At 44.9% G+C, this 11,587-nt stretch overlaps 1 protein-coding gene across 1 annotated transcript; it reads right to left on the bottom strand.

The window, feature by feature from the left end:
• Nucleotides 1-10,458: 10,458 nt before the first annotated feature.
• Nucleotides 10,459-10,983, bottom strand: LOC131293765 (uncharacterized). Its single transcript, XM_058321826.1, has one exon. It carries the CDS (start codon nucleotides 10,981-10,983, stop codon nucleotides 10,459-10,461), a length of 525 nt encoding a protein of 174 aa, XP_058177809.1.
• Nucleotides 10,984-11,587: the final 604 nt, after the last annotated feature.

Below are 11,587 nucleotides of genomic sequence, written 5' to 3'. Positions count from 1 at the left end.
CTCCTCGTCGTCTCGTGCCGGGAGGGTCGCTGGTGAGCACCTTCTTGGTGGGGCATGAGTCCGGCATCCTCATGACATATCCAGGATTCATGCCAATAGAGAACGACCGGTCTAATCAGCGTGCGGTATATGACACATTTCGTGCGTGGGAGAAGCCATCTGGACCGTAGGAGTTTGTGGAGTCCATAGTAGGCACGATTCCCCTGAACAATGCGCCTCCGGATTTCGCAGCTCACGTTGTTGTCCGGAGTTACGACAGTGCCGAGGTAGCAAAACTCCTCTACTACCTCAAGTTCGTCGCCGTCCACTAATACACTGCTCCCCAGCCTGGCTCTGTCACTGTCAGAGCCTCCGACGAGCAGGTACTTTGTTTTCGTCGCATTGATCATCAGTCCAATCCTTGCGGCCTCGCGTTTCAGTCGGGTGTACGCCTCGCACACCGTCCTAGTGTTTCGCCCGATGATGTCGATGTCATCCGCGAAGCCGAGGAATTGGAGAGAGCGGGTAAAAATCGTGCCACGGATGTCAAAGCCCGCGCTCCTCATGACACCTTCCAGAGCGATGTTGAATAGAAGGCAGGAGAGTCCATCACCTTGCCTCAGACCCCGATGAGATTCGAACGAATTCGGCAACATGTTCGAAATCCTCACCTTACACTGCACCCCCTCCATTGTGGCCTCCAGCAGTCGAACCAGCTTTTCGGGGAAGCTGTACTGCCGCATGGTCTTCCATAGCTCCTTCCTGTCTATGGTGTCGTAGGCCGCCTTGAAGTCGATGAAGAGGTGGTGCGTCGGGATCTGGTGCTCTCGGCACTTCTGGAGGATCTGCCGTAGAGTGAAGATCTGGTCGGTGGTGGATTTGCCTCCAACAAACCCAGCTTGGTAGCTTCCGACGAAATCTGTAGCAAGGGCCGCGAGTCTGCAGAAGAGTATCTGGGATAGGATTTTGTAGGCGGCATTGAGGACTGTGATGGCTCGAAAGTTGGCACAGTCCATTCTTGTCACCCTTCTTGTACACTGGGTGGATGACACCCAGCTTCCAGTCATCCGGTATCCTTCCTGCTCCCAGATTTTCACAATTAGCTGGTGCATACTGACGGCAAGCTCTACCGAACCCATCTTGAATAGTTCTGCCACCAGCCCATCGCTGCCAGCTGCTTTGTTCTGTTTCAGCTGCTTGATGGCACTAGTGACTTCGTCCAAGGATGGTGGGAGCACATCGTCATCTACCTCCTGGCTAATGTGCTGCTCAATTCTGTCTGCGCCGCTGCTGGACTTCCCTAATTCCGCTCCGTTCAGGTGTCCGTTGAAGTAGCACTTCCACCTTTCGATCACCTCTCGCTCGTCCGTAAGAATGTTGCCCTCCTCGTCACGACACATTGCGACATTTGGTGTGAAGCCGCCTTGTGTCTTCTTCAACATCCTATAGAACTGGCGAGTTTCTCCCGACTGAGTTAGCTGCTGTATCAGTTGTTCATCCGACTCCTCGAAGCGCCGCTTCTTGCTCTCGAAGAGCCGGGTTTGCTGTGTCCTCAGTCGTTTGTAGTGTTCCACGTTCTGACGGGTTTCGCGCTGCAGCATTCGGGCGCGCGCTGCGTTCTTCTCGGATAGTGCCCGCCTGCACTCGTCATCGAACCACTCTTTCCTCTGGTTACGTGGCTTATGGCCCAGTGTCTGCTCGGCTGTGCTGCTGATGACTCGCTCCACCATACGCCAGTGGTCATCGAGGGACATTGTGGCGCAGGTGTTCGCAGCCGATCCGTGTTTAGGCGTGGGTTAGGCCGGTGACGCAGTGTGTTGACAGCGCAGAGCTTCTGCCGTAGCTTCACCATAACCAGGAAGTGGTCCGAGTCGACGTTTGCGCCCCTGTACGTACGTACGTCGATGATGTCCGAGAAGTGCCTTCCGTCTATGAGAACGTGGTATATTTGGGAATATGTCTGCTGTGGTGATCTCCAGGTGTAGCTGAAACGAGGTTTGTGCTGGAAGAAGGTGCTACGGATGTTCATGTGCCTCGAGGATGCGAAGTTGATGAGCCGGAGGCCGTTGTCGTTGGTTAGCTGGTGGACACTAAAGCTTCCAATCGTAGGTTTATAGGCCTCCTCTCGCCCGACCTGAGCATTAAGGTCTCCGATGACGATCTTCACATCGTGTTGTGGGCAGCGGTCGTACTCCCTCTCGAGCTGCGTATAGAGGGCGTCCTTGTCGTCATCACTGCTCCCAAGGTGCGGGCTGTGCACATTAATAATGCTCAGGTTGAAGAAACGTCCACGTATCCTCAACCTGCACATCCTGTCGTTGATCGGCCACCATCCGATCACACGCTTCCTCATGGCACCCATAACAAGGAACGCCGTACCGAGCTCGTGCTTGTCTCCACCACTCTGGTAGATCATGCAATCGCTACGGTAGGGGCGCTCCGAGACTCCTTTCCAGCGAACCTCCTGAAGTGCTACTATTTCAAAGCCGCGGGCTCTCACTTCTTCTGCGAGTATTCTGGTACTCCCGGGTGAGGTAAGAGACCTGCAGTTCCATGTACCGAGTTTCCAATCGTAGTCCTTTTTTCGTCGCGTAGGTCTGGCATGATTGGTCCAAATCGGGTTTTCTTTTTGATGACTGTTCGTTGCAAATGTACAGGGGGTGGCTTGCAAGGCCTCTCCCCCCGCCTCCTATCTCGTCGGTGGAACAACGCATCCTAGCTGTTTTACGTCCCGTAGGATGCCAGGACATGGTGTACAGCCGCCCCTAACATGGGGAACAGACGCTGGTTCGAGCCGCTCCTAACATGGAGAACAGACGCTCGGGGATGAACTACTAGCAAGTAGCAGTCCATTCCCCCTCTCAATTCAGCCTTGCCGCCCATCCGCCCAAGGGGGTGGGTTTCCCCGTGTACCCAAGCTTGGATATTTAGGCGACAAGTTACCGTTCTGTACGTCGCGGACGTATTGAGTAGGAGTTGGGGAGGAGAGCCTATAGTAGCCTTCAGGAGGCGTCGGATCCAACCCTTTACAGAACCAATGTACCGCCCTGTAGATGCCTTGTACCGTTGTCCTTTTTAAATTAAACATTTTAGCAACGCCGATCATGGTGCTCCCATTTTCGTATGCAGAAACTATTCTCTCCCGATCTGATTGGAGGTGGTTTTATTTTGGCGACCACGGTTTACTTCCATTATAAATCCTGTAAACATAGAAGATTTTGGTGTCGTCATTCTCTTCATGCGCACGTTTTTACCTAGAATTAGCTTACTTACAACGCAACAATTCGGAATTGTACTTTGGATAAAAAATCACAGCTCTGTTGTGCACTGACAATAATTAGAAGTTTTTGCTAATTACGAGTAGTTTACAAAGAAAAACATGTAGGAACCGCAATTTGTTAAAGCACATACATCAGATCTCTGTTCACTTACTGATACAGCCGAATAAAAGTAATGAAATTATCCAAAGTGCTGCCGTTACGAAAACGATTGGCACAATGTTTGATACTTGTTTTACATTTGACAGTTTGACATCAAAATTATACACCTTGACTTCGATGCTCTATAAACCTTTGCCAGTTGTTTAGCTTAGTTTAGTCACCTTGTTCAGCAACGAACAAGTCGAGCGAATCGGAGCGGAAGCTGAACGTATTGGCACAGAACCCAACTGGCGAATTTTGTCTCGTTATCATATCGTTACCATCTCGTTTGTTAATTTTCGATCTGCATAACGAGACAAAGTGTTGCACCAAAAAAGGGGGTGGGGTGCAACATTCAATCGGTTATTTTGTGGTGGTGTTAGTGCCAAACAGAGGTTACGAGTGTGTGCGTGCTATTTCACCATAATGGCACGCACACAACTATACAATCCATTTCGGATGTCAAATGAGACGGAGAAGACGGTGTTGTATTCTGCTCGAGCCGCCTTATTTATACTTTTCTAGCGAGAAATGTGTACCTAGTGATTGGTGCTTAAGTTTATGTCAAGGATCAACCAACTGGTCTAAACTCAATGTTTTTTACAAAGTACAAACATCCTCCTCCCCCTTGACGTAACGTCAACAAAAACCTCATGGATTGTTATCGATCTTCGATAACATACATTCGATAGCAGGCTCGTTCAATCCGAATCGAAGTAAGTTTTTGCTGGTGGAAACAATTCTTCATGGTGTTCCTCTGCATTTCTTCTAGATACTAAGTGGCCTCGGTGGCTTGATAACAGTGTGCATGGACTTGTGGAGCCTACGGGTAGATGAAGTGCGAAACGATGCCTATTTCAATGCACCCGTGCGATGATGCTGTATTGCTATTATCTAAAAGGTTTGCACCGGCATGTGCGGTGAACAGCTATTTTAACGTGTGGATCTTCTTCTTTGTAGGATTGCCTGATTGATTTTACAAAACCTAACTTGCGGACGATCGTTGACGAATGAATTTCGTTTGACTATTTTAGTTTCTCATCCGTTCAACCTCCGATACACCGATCAAAAAAGCACGATAAGGATGCTCGTCCGTTGCCGTGAATGTGCGTATGTGAGTTAGTGTTAACAAAAGTTGTATGCGCAGGTTCATTGCTCACAGCTTGCGTCGAAGTGTAGAATGTTTGTTGTAGTCTTAGGTACCGCGTAATTGTGTATACAATTTTACCGTGAATTTGCATGTGACAATTGATAGTTTATTGCTCGCAGCTGCCGTTATTGCAGTGGAGAATATTCCAGCAATTGCCGAGTGATCGATAGCCTTGCCGATCGGTACGTTTCTCGCAGCTGGCTTCGTTGCAGTGGAGAAAGTTCCTAGATTTTTCGCTTGGTCGATAGTTTAGCAGATCGGTTCATTGCTCGCAGCTGGCTTCGATGCAGTGGAGAATGTTCCGAAATCTGTCATGCGGTCGCATACATCGTGGAAAAAAAAAAAATCGTGTACAATCGTTCGTTCCGTGCGAAGTTCGTGTAATCCCGTAGAGTGTCGGGCCGCCGGAAAATAATCGATTAATTTCGCGCGAGAAGTTGTTGTAATTCCGAAGAGCGATGGCGACGGAACAAAATCAAATGGAAACTGCGGAGCAGATGAACACTCCCATTGTCAACTCCCCAACCAGCAGCGGACGCTGTCGCGACCACTCGCCTGCGTCCCAAAGGGATCGGAGCACCCGCGGACATGGTGCTTCCGAAGCGGCAACGCAAAGCCTGGCCCGGCGCGAGTTCGAAATCGAGAAACGACGATTTCGGATCGAGCGTCGCGAGCTTGAGCTCGAAATGGAGCGCCGGGAGCTGCAGTTAGCGGAACGACTATTGGCAATGGAAAGAGGCGAGTCATCCACAACGGATGGCCAAAGGTGGCCAGCGCCATGGCGCAGCGATGAGCCAAACGAAGGTGATACTGGGTGCGTCGACCGAGGGGCATCTAGCGCGATGGCGTCAGCTGATCGTACCGTGAGCGTTGACCACAGCGAGAATAGCGCGATGGCGTCAGTTGATCGCCCAGCTGGGTGCAACGACCGAGGGGAGCGCGGCGCAATGGCGGATGTGCACCAGCAGGACGAAGGCCTCGCAACGATTTGGTGTTTGACGACACCGACCGCATCCCGGCACCACACAGACGGCACGCAAATCACAGCACTCACAAAACACTCCGGGCAATTATCTTCCATGTCGACCAGTGCGCCTTCGCTGACGGCGGCCCTGACCAGCGGTAGTAAGGCGTCCGAGTACATGGTTAAGCCGAGCTCGGACGGGATCAAGCTGACGATACAGAACAAAAAGGACTCGAACGGTACCGGCGGTGGTTCCAAATCGTGTCGTGGTGCCGGTAGTTGCGGAAAATTCGAATGCGCGGAGATTCACCACTATCTGCTTCACGACGGGATCAATGCGGATTATCTTGTGGGGTCCAAAGCATATTCCTGCAACAAAACGACGGCTAGTGAGATTGTTGCTTCCCTTGGACAGTACGATCACGCTATCTTACTGCAGTCAGACGGCGAAGAAAAGACGACTTCGAATGTAGAGCGAAAGAGTTGGTACTTACCGAAAATTACCAGCGATCCGGCCGGCGCGATGGACTTCGAGGCTCCGAGGGCGGCTGCAGCCGAAACCAAGGAAGGCGTGGATACCCGGTTCATTCCATCACCGTTGGCACCAACAACAAAGGTGTAGTGTCTTAGAAATGTAAGTAATATGTAAGCGTAGTATAAGTGATCGATGTAAGTTAGACATAAGTATATGTGTAAGGATCATAATAAAAGGTCAGTCGTTGATCAGCATTGGAAGAAGCAACAAGTCCGCATAATAGTTGGCGACGAGGAAAAAAGCGAAAAAAGTCAAGTCAAGTCAAGTCGAGTCAAAATGTCTTTGATTGGAAAGATTGAGCCCTTTGTAATGGGAGAAAGTATTAAGGAGTATTTGGAGAGGATGGATATCTTCTTCGATGTAAATGAAGTTGAGTCCGGGAAGAAAACAGTGATGCTGTTAACGCTGGGAGGAGCATCACTGTACAGTTTGATCTCAAAAATGGTGCTACCGGAGAAACCAAGTTCAGTGCCGTACGAAAAGTTAGTGATTAAACTTAAAGAACAGATGGAGCAGAAAGTGAACGTGGTAGCGGAGCGGTTCAACTTTAGGAACTGTATTCAAAAGAATCAATCAGTGGCGGAATATATAGTTGAACTAAAGGCGCTCGCACAAACATCTGAATTCAAGTGCTGTCTGGTGGAAGCGTTGCGTGATCAGCTGGTTGCGGGTGTTCGCGATGATGGCCTGAGAAAGCGGCTTCTGCGTGAGACTGGTCTCACGTTCGAAGGAGCAGAAAGCATCGCGAGAACGTGGGAAGCTGCGGACGAGCAGAACGAAGCTTTTACGAGGAAGGAGAAAGGAGGAGAAATGGCGGCGATTAGGAGTGCGCCAAAAAGAAGCGTCGTTTCAAAATCTCACTACTACCGTGGAAGTGGTGCACCTGTAAAACCAAGTAATGATAATAATTGTCACAGATGCGGAAGATCGCACAACCCACAGACATGTCCTACGTGGCAGTGTTTTACCTGCAAAAAGTACGGACATGTGTCGTCGTGTTGCAGGAGCAAAAATGTACATGGGCAGGATAGATCACTAACACACATAGCGCGGATCAATGTAATAAGTAGTCCAGAAGTGCGCATGTTAAAAGTTAATTACACGGACATTGCGTTTGAGATTGATTGCGGCGCGTGTAATACAGTGATGCCGGAGAATTTATATCGAGAAAAATTTTCAAATCTACAATTAGAACAAACAGATTTAAGATTGATTACGGCATCTGGACAAAGATTAACACCGTTAGGCAAAATAACTGTTAATGTTATCGCGAGCAATAGAACGGTCAAGTTAGAAATAACAATAATCCCGACAGAAAACAGAGGGAACCCTCTACTAGGTCGTGATGCGTTAGACGTATTATTCCCTGATTGGAGAAAAAGTTTTAATTTAAACCAAATTGATGCGGATAAATGGCTAGTAGAAATGAAAGAAATATTTCCAACTCTAACAGATGGGAATCATAAACAAATGATAGAAGGATTTGAAGCTAGTTTAGTATTAAAACCAAATTGTACTCCAATATTTCACAAAGCGTACTCAGCGTACGTTTGCTCTAGTACAAAAAGTAGAAAACAACCTAGAGAAGTTAGTACAAGACGGTATACACGTACATCAGCGTGGGCGAGTCCTATAGTAGTAAGAGGAAAAAGTGATGGTTCGGTACGGATTTGTTTAGAGAAAATTGACGATATTTTAGCGAAAATTGCAAATTGGACAGTGTTTTGCAAAATAGATTTAACAGGAGCATATCTGCAAGTGAAGCTATCAGAACAATCGCAAAATATTTGTACCATAAATACCCATAAGGGGTTATACAAGTATACTAGAATGCCTTTTGGAGTACAATCAGCGCCTGCGATATTTCAAACGATTATCGATCAAATATTATTAAACACTCAAGGTATTGCGTATATGGATGACATATTGGTTGGCGGTGAAAACGAAAAACAATGTAAAGAAAAATTATGCGAAGTGTTGAAAAGCCTAGAAAAGCACAATGTGAAGATAAACGAGAAAAAGTCGGAATTTTTCAAACCGGAGATTTAGTACCTAGGGTATAAAATATCGAGGAACGGAATAACAACAAATGAGTCGAAAGTTAAAGCAATAATTAAAGCTCCAGTACCATCAGATGTGATGCAATTGCAAGCGTTCTTAGGAATGATAAATTATTATAGCAGGTTTTTGCCAAATTTAGCAACAATATTAAGTCCAATGTATGAATTGCTACGCAAAGACAAAAAATATGTATGGTCAAATGAATGTCAGGCGTCATTCGAAAAAACGAAATCAATGTTGGTAGATAACAACATTTTAGTACCATTTGATCCTAAAAAGCCTGTTATATTAGCAGTTGATGCTAGTCCTTACGGATTAGGAGCAATATTGTCGCATGAAATTGATGGAGTAGAGAAACCAATATATTTTGCCTCAGCAACTCTCTCACAAGCGCAGAAAAACTATGCGCAGGTTCACAAAGAAGCGTTAGCGGTTGTTTTTGGTGTAAAAAAATTTCATAAGTACATCTACGGAATCAAGTTTAAACTAGTGACCGATAATTCGGGAGTAAAAGAAATATTCAATCCGTCAAGAACAACGTCGTCGATTGCAGTAGCTAGATTGAGTCGATGGGCAATGATATTAGCCGAATATGAATACACAATAGAGCATAGGCCAGGCAAAAGCATGAGTCATGTAGATGCATTAAGTAGACTGCCATTAGAAGAAGGTTTAGAAATAGAAGAAGATTGCGCACAAGTAAATGCGATTTCGTCGTCCTCAATCATTGACATTGAGATGATTAGTCAATTCCAAAAGTCAGATGCAATATTGAAACAAGTATACCAACAAGTTAAACATGGTTGGTCGAAAAATGTCAAAGCGGAATTGAAAGATTATGCTAAAGTTAGTAATAGCTTAGCCAGTGTTGTAAACTGTCGACACTTTGTTTGACATTCGCTTTAGCCTACTTGTCGAAATCATTGTTTATTAACGACACTGAATTCGATCGTGAAACGAATTTTTGGTTTGTAACGTGAATCGTATAAGACTATCACCGTAGTAGCATATGAATGTCAACGACATTCAATGAAACGACATTCATTTGCTGTAGTTACCGTCGTCGAATCCTCGTTCAAATGAATGTCTTTTGAATGTCATTTGAACTTTTCATACGCAATGAAAATCTTTTTTTTTTATAATTAAATTGAACTTCGTAACGGCAAACAAACGAAACATAAACAATAAGGTCCAAACACAAACCGGTTCGTAACAAAAAATATTTATTCATAGTTTAATTCAATTAAATTATTTTTTATTGAGCCGAAGATACAATTTATAAAATGTTGAGGAATCCAGTCAAATAACACTACTGGAAATTTTATATTTATGAACATTCTTATAGCTAAATCACATATTATCCTAGTGCAAACACAAATCAAATATTTTCTTCATGCCATTTGTAAAGGTTTGGAAGAATCTTTTCAAACAAACTTTTGTTGAGTTTAATCAACAAAATATTCTCCAGCGTATCATCGTGCATCTTAGTCCGTTTATCGGATAAAACCAACCCAAGTGCACTAAAAGCGCGCTCCACTGAAACTTGGTTCGATGGAACTGCAAGAAGTATTGTCGCAACTTCATACAATTCAGGGTGCGTGGGTTTTCGCGACAACCAATATTGCCAAAGATCAAATGTGGAATTTTGATGGGACTCCAAGTCCAATGCGTTCAGCTGTCGAACGAATCTGGTTGGGGATGTGTTTGCTGTTTCTACATCGAATTCCGGCAATAAACCTCCATACATTTCGGTCAAAAATATATCAAAATCAGTTGACCTATTATTTGATGTATTAGAGTCAGCTGAAGAAGAAGGTGATGGTGAAGGAGATGGCTGGACCTTATTTTTGATTTGCTGCATACGTTGTGATGTAGCGATGATGAAGCTCTAGAAATAAACAAAATAAGAATTTTTATAATTATAACTCAACAAGTAGTGTCGATATGGGATATGCATAAACCCAAAAAGGTGGAAACTTTAAATGCGTATTTCATCCTTTTCACCCAGGCTGAAAAATCTAGAATTTAGGTAATTGAACCTCGGGTCAATTAGAAGTGCAGCCTTAAATACGATATTTTCCTTCAGAACTATTAGCCTTTGTTTAAGAGCCTGTGTAAGCGGTTCAACAAATCGATTTCCTTGAATTAGCCTAACTTGCATAATCACCTTTATCCAGTTCAAATAAAAATCGTTGAGCGAGGTATGTTTAGCCTGCATACACTTCGTGGCTATGTAGACAGGTTCAAATGCTGCAACATATTCTTTTATAAACTCCCATAGTTCCGTCAAGTCTAAAAATAAAATTTAATCTTTTAAATGCATCATCATCAAGCAAAAATTCTGTTTGGTTTAATTTATCTTACCTAATTCCGAATGGTGTTGACTCAGCTCGATGAAAAGATCCTCATGGTTATTGAAAAGGTTGAGCATTGCATAGATGCCTGCCCACCTCGTTTTTGAGTACAGCGGTGGAAGAGACTCGTCATTAAACACATTTTTGAATTTAATTTTCCTGCAGTTATTCGATACCGAGGTACATTTACGAATCTCGGCATCGAATGCCTTGATGACATCGGTAACCGAAAGTTGCATGGTATGAACGGCACATCTCACTAGCGTTATAGTGTTTGAAAACTCCTTTTCAATAGTTTCCGTGTAATCTAAATGTTCGTCGGAAACCGCGTTGCTGTCGTCTGCATCGAGCGGGTTAATTGATAGTTCAGACTGCAACTGTTTCACTGTGGCGATCATGTTCGCCCCATTATCACACGTCACCGTAAAAATCTGTTCCAATGTTATTTCATACAAGTTGAGGATTTCCATAATTTTCGCTTTGAGAAATTTTCCTGTGTGCCTTTCATTGAGCTCAACCATCCCTATCAAATAATAAATGCCAATAGGAACTCTAAGAACAGTTTCCATAAAAATAGAAACAGAATTAAAATATTAGTGGAAGATTTATATTACCGATCGTGTAAATGACGATATCCTTTTGCTCCGAATCAAAAAATTGCACATTGATTCCAAGGATGTGCCGTCCAAGTCGAGTTGCACTGTCAATTTTCAAGCAAATAATCTTTTCTTTCACGAGATCGGTCATTTCGACACGAAGTTTTTCTGCGGCAGCTCGCAGATGACAGACAAGGTTTGGGCGATTTAGCTGCATCTTTAATGCATCGCAAATTGGTTGTAATATCAACCTCAAACCTTCCCATTCGATAGAAAGTATCGGCAAGTTATGGGTACAGACCAGCTTCACCATACCTTCTAGTAGCGTTTGTCGGTCAATGGCTACAGGGACCTTGGCAATTTTTCTACGCTTGGCCGGTACTTCTTTCTCTTCTTGCATGAGTCCATGGGTTTTTGCCAACGCTGGGTGTTCCGATCGCATGTGGCGTATAAAGTTCCCCGAATCATATTTTTCGCTCTTTTGCCGGTATTTACATCCATTGACTGGGTCAATGGAACAAAAAAATAC

The sequence above is a fragment of the Anopheles ziemanni genome, chromosome 2, assembly GCF_943734765.1.
Source record: "Anopheles ziemanni chromosome 2, idAnoZiCoDA_A2_x.2, whole genome shotgun sequence".
Classification (NCBI taxonomy): domain Eukaryota; kingdom Metazoa; phylum Arthropoda; class Insecta; order Diptera; family Culicidae; genus Anopheles; species Anopheles ziemanni.
Note: the sequence above shows the minus strand (reverse complement) of the source record. Positions and strands in the feature narration are given on the sequence as shown.

Excerpts from the sequence above, each read along its gene's own strand:
- LOC131293765 (XM_058321826.1), bottom strand. The coding sequence starts at position 10,983 with ATGGTTGAGCTCAATGAAAGGCACACAGGAAAATTTCTCAAAGCGAAA.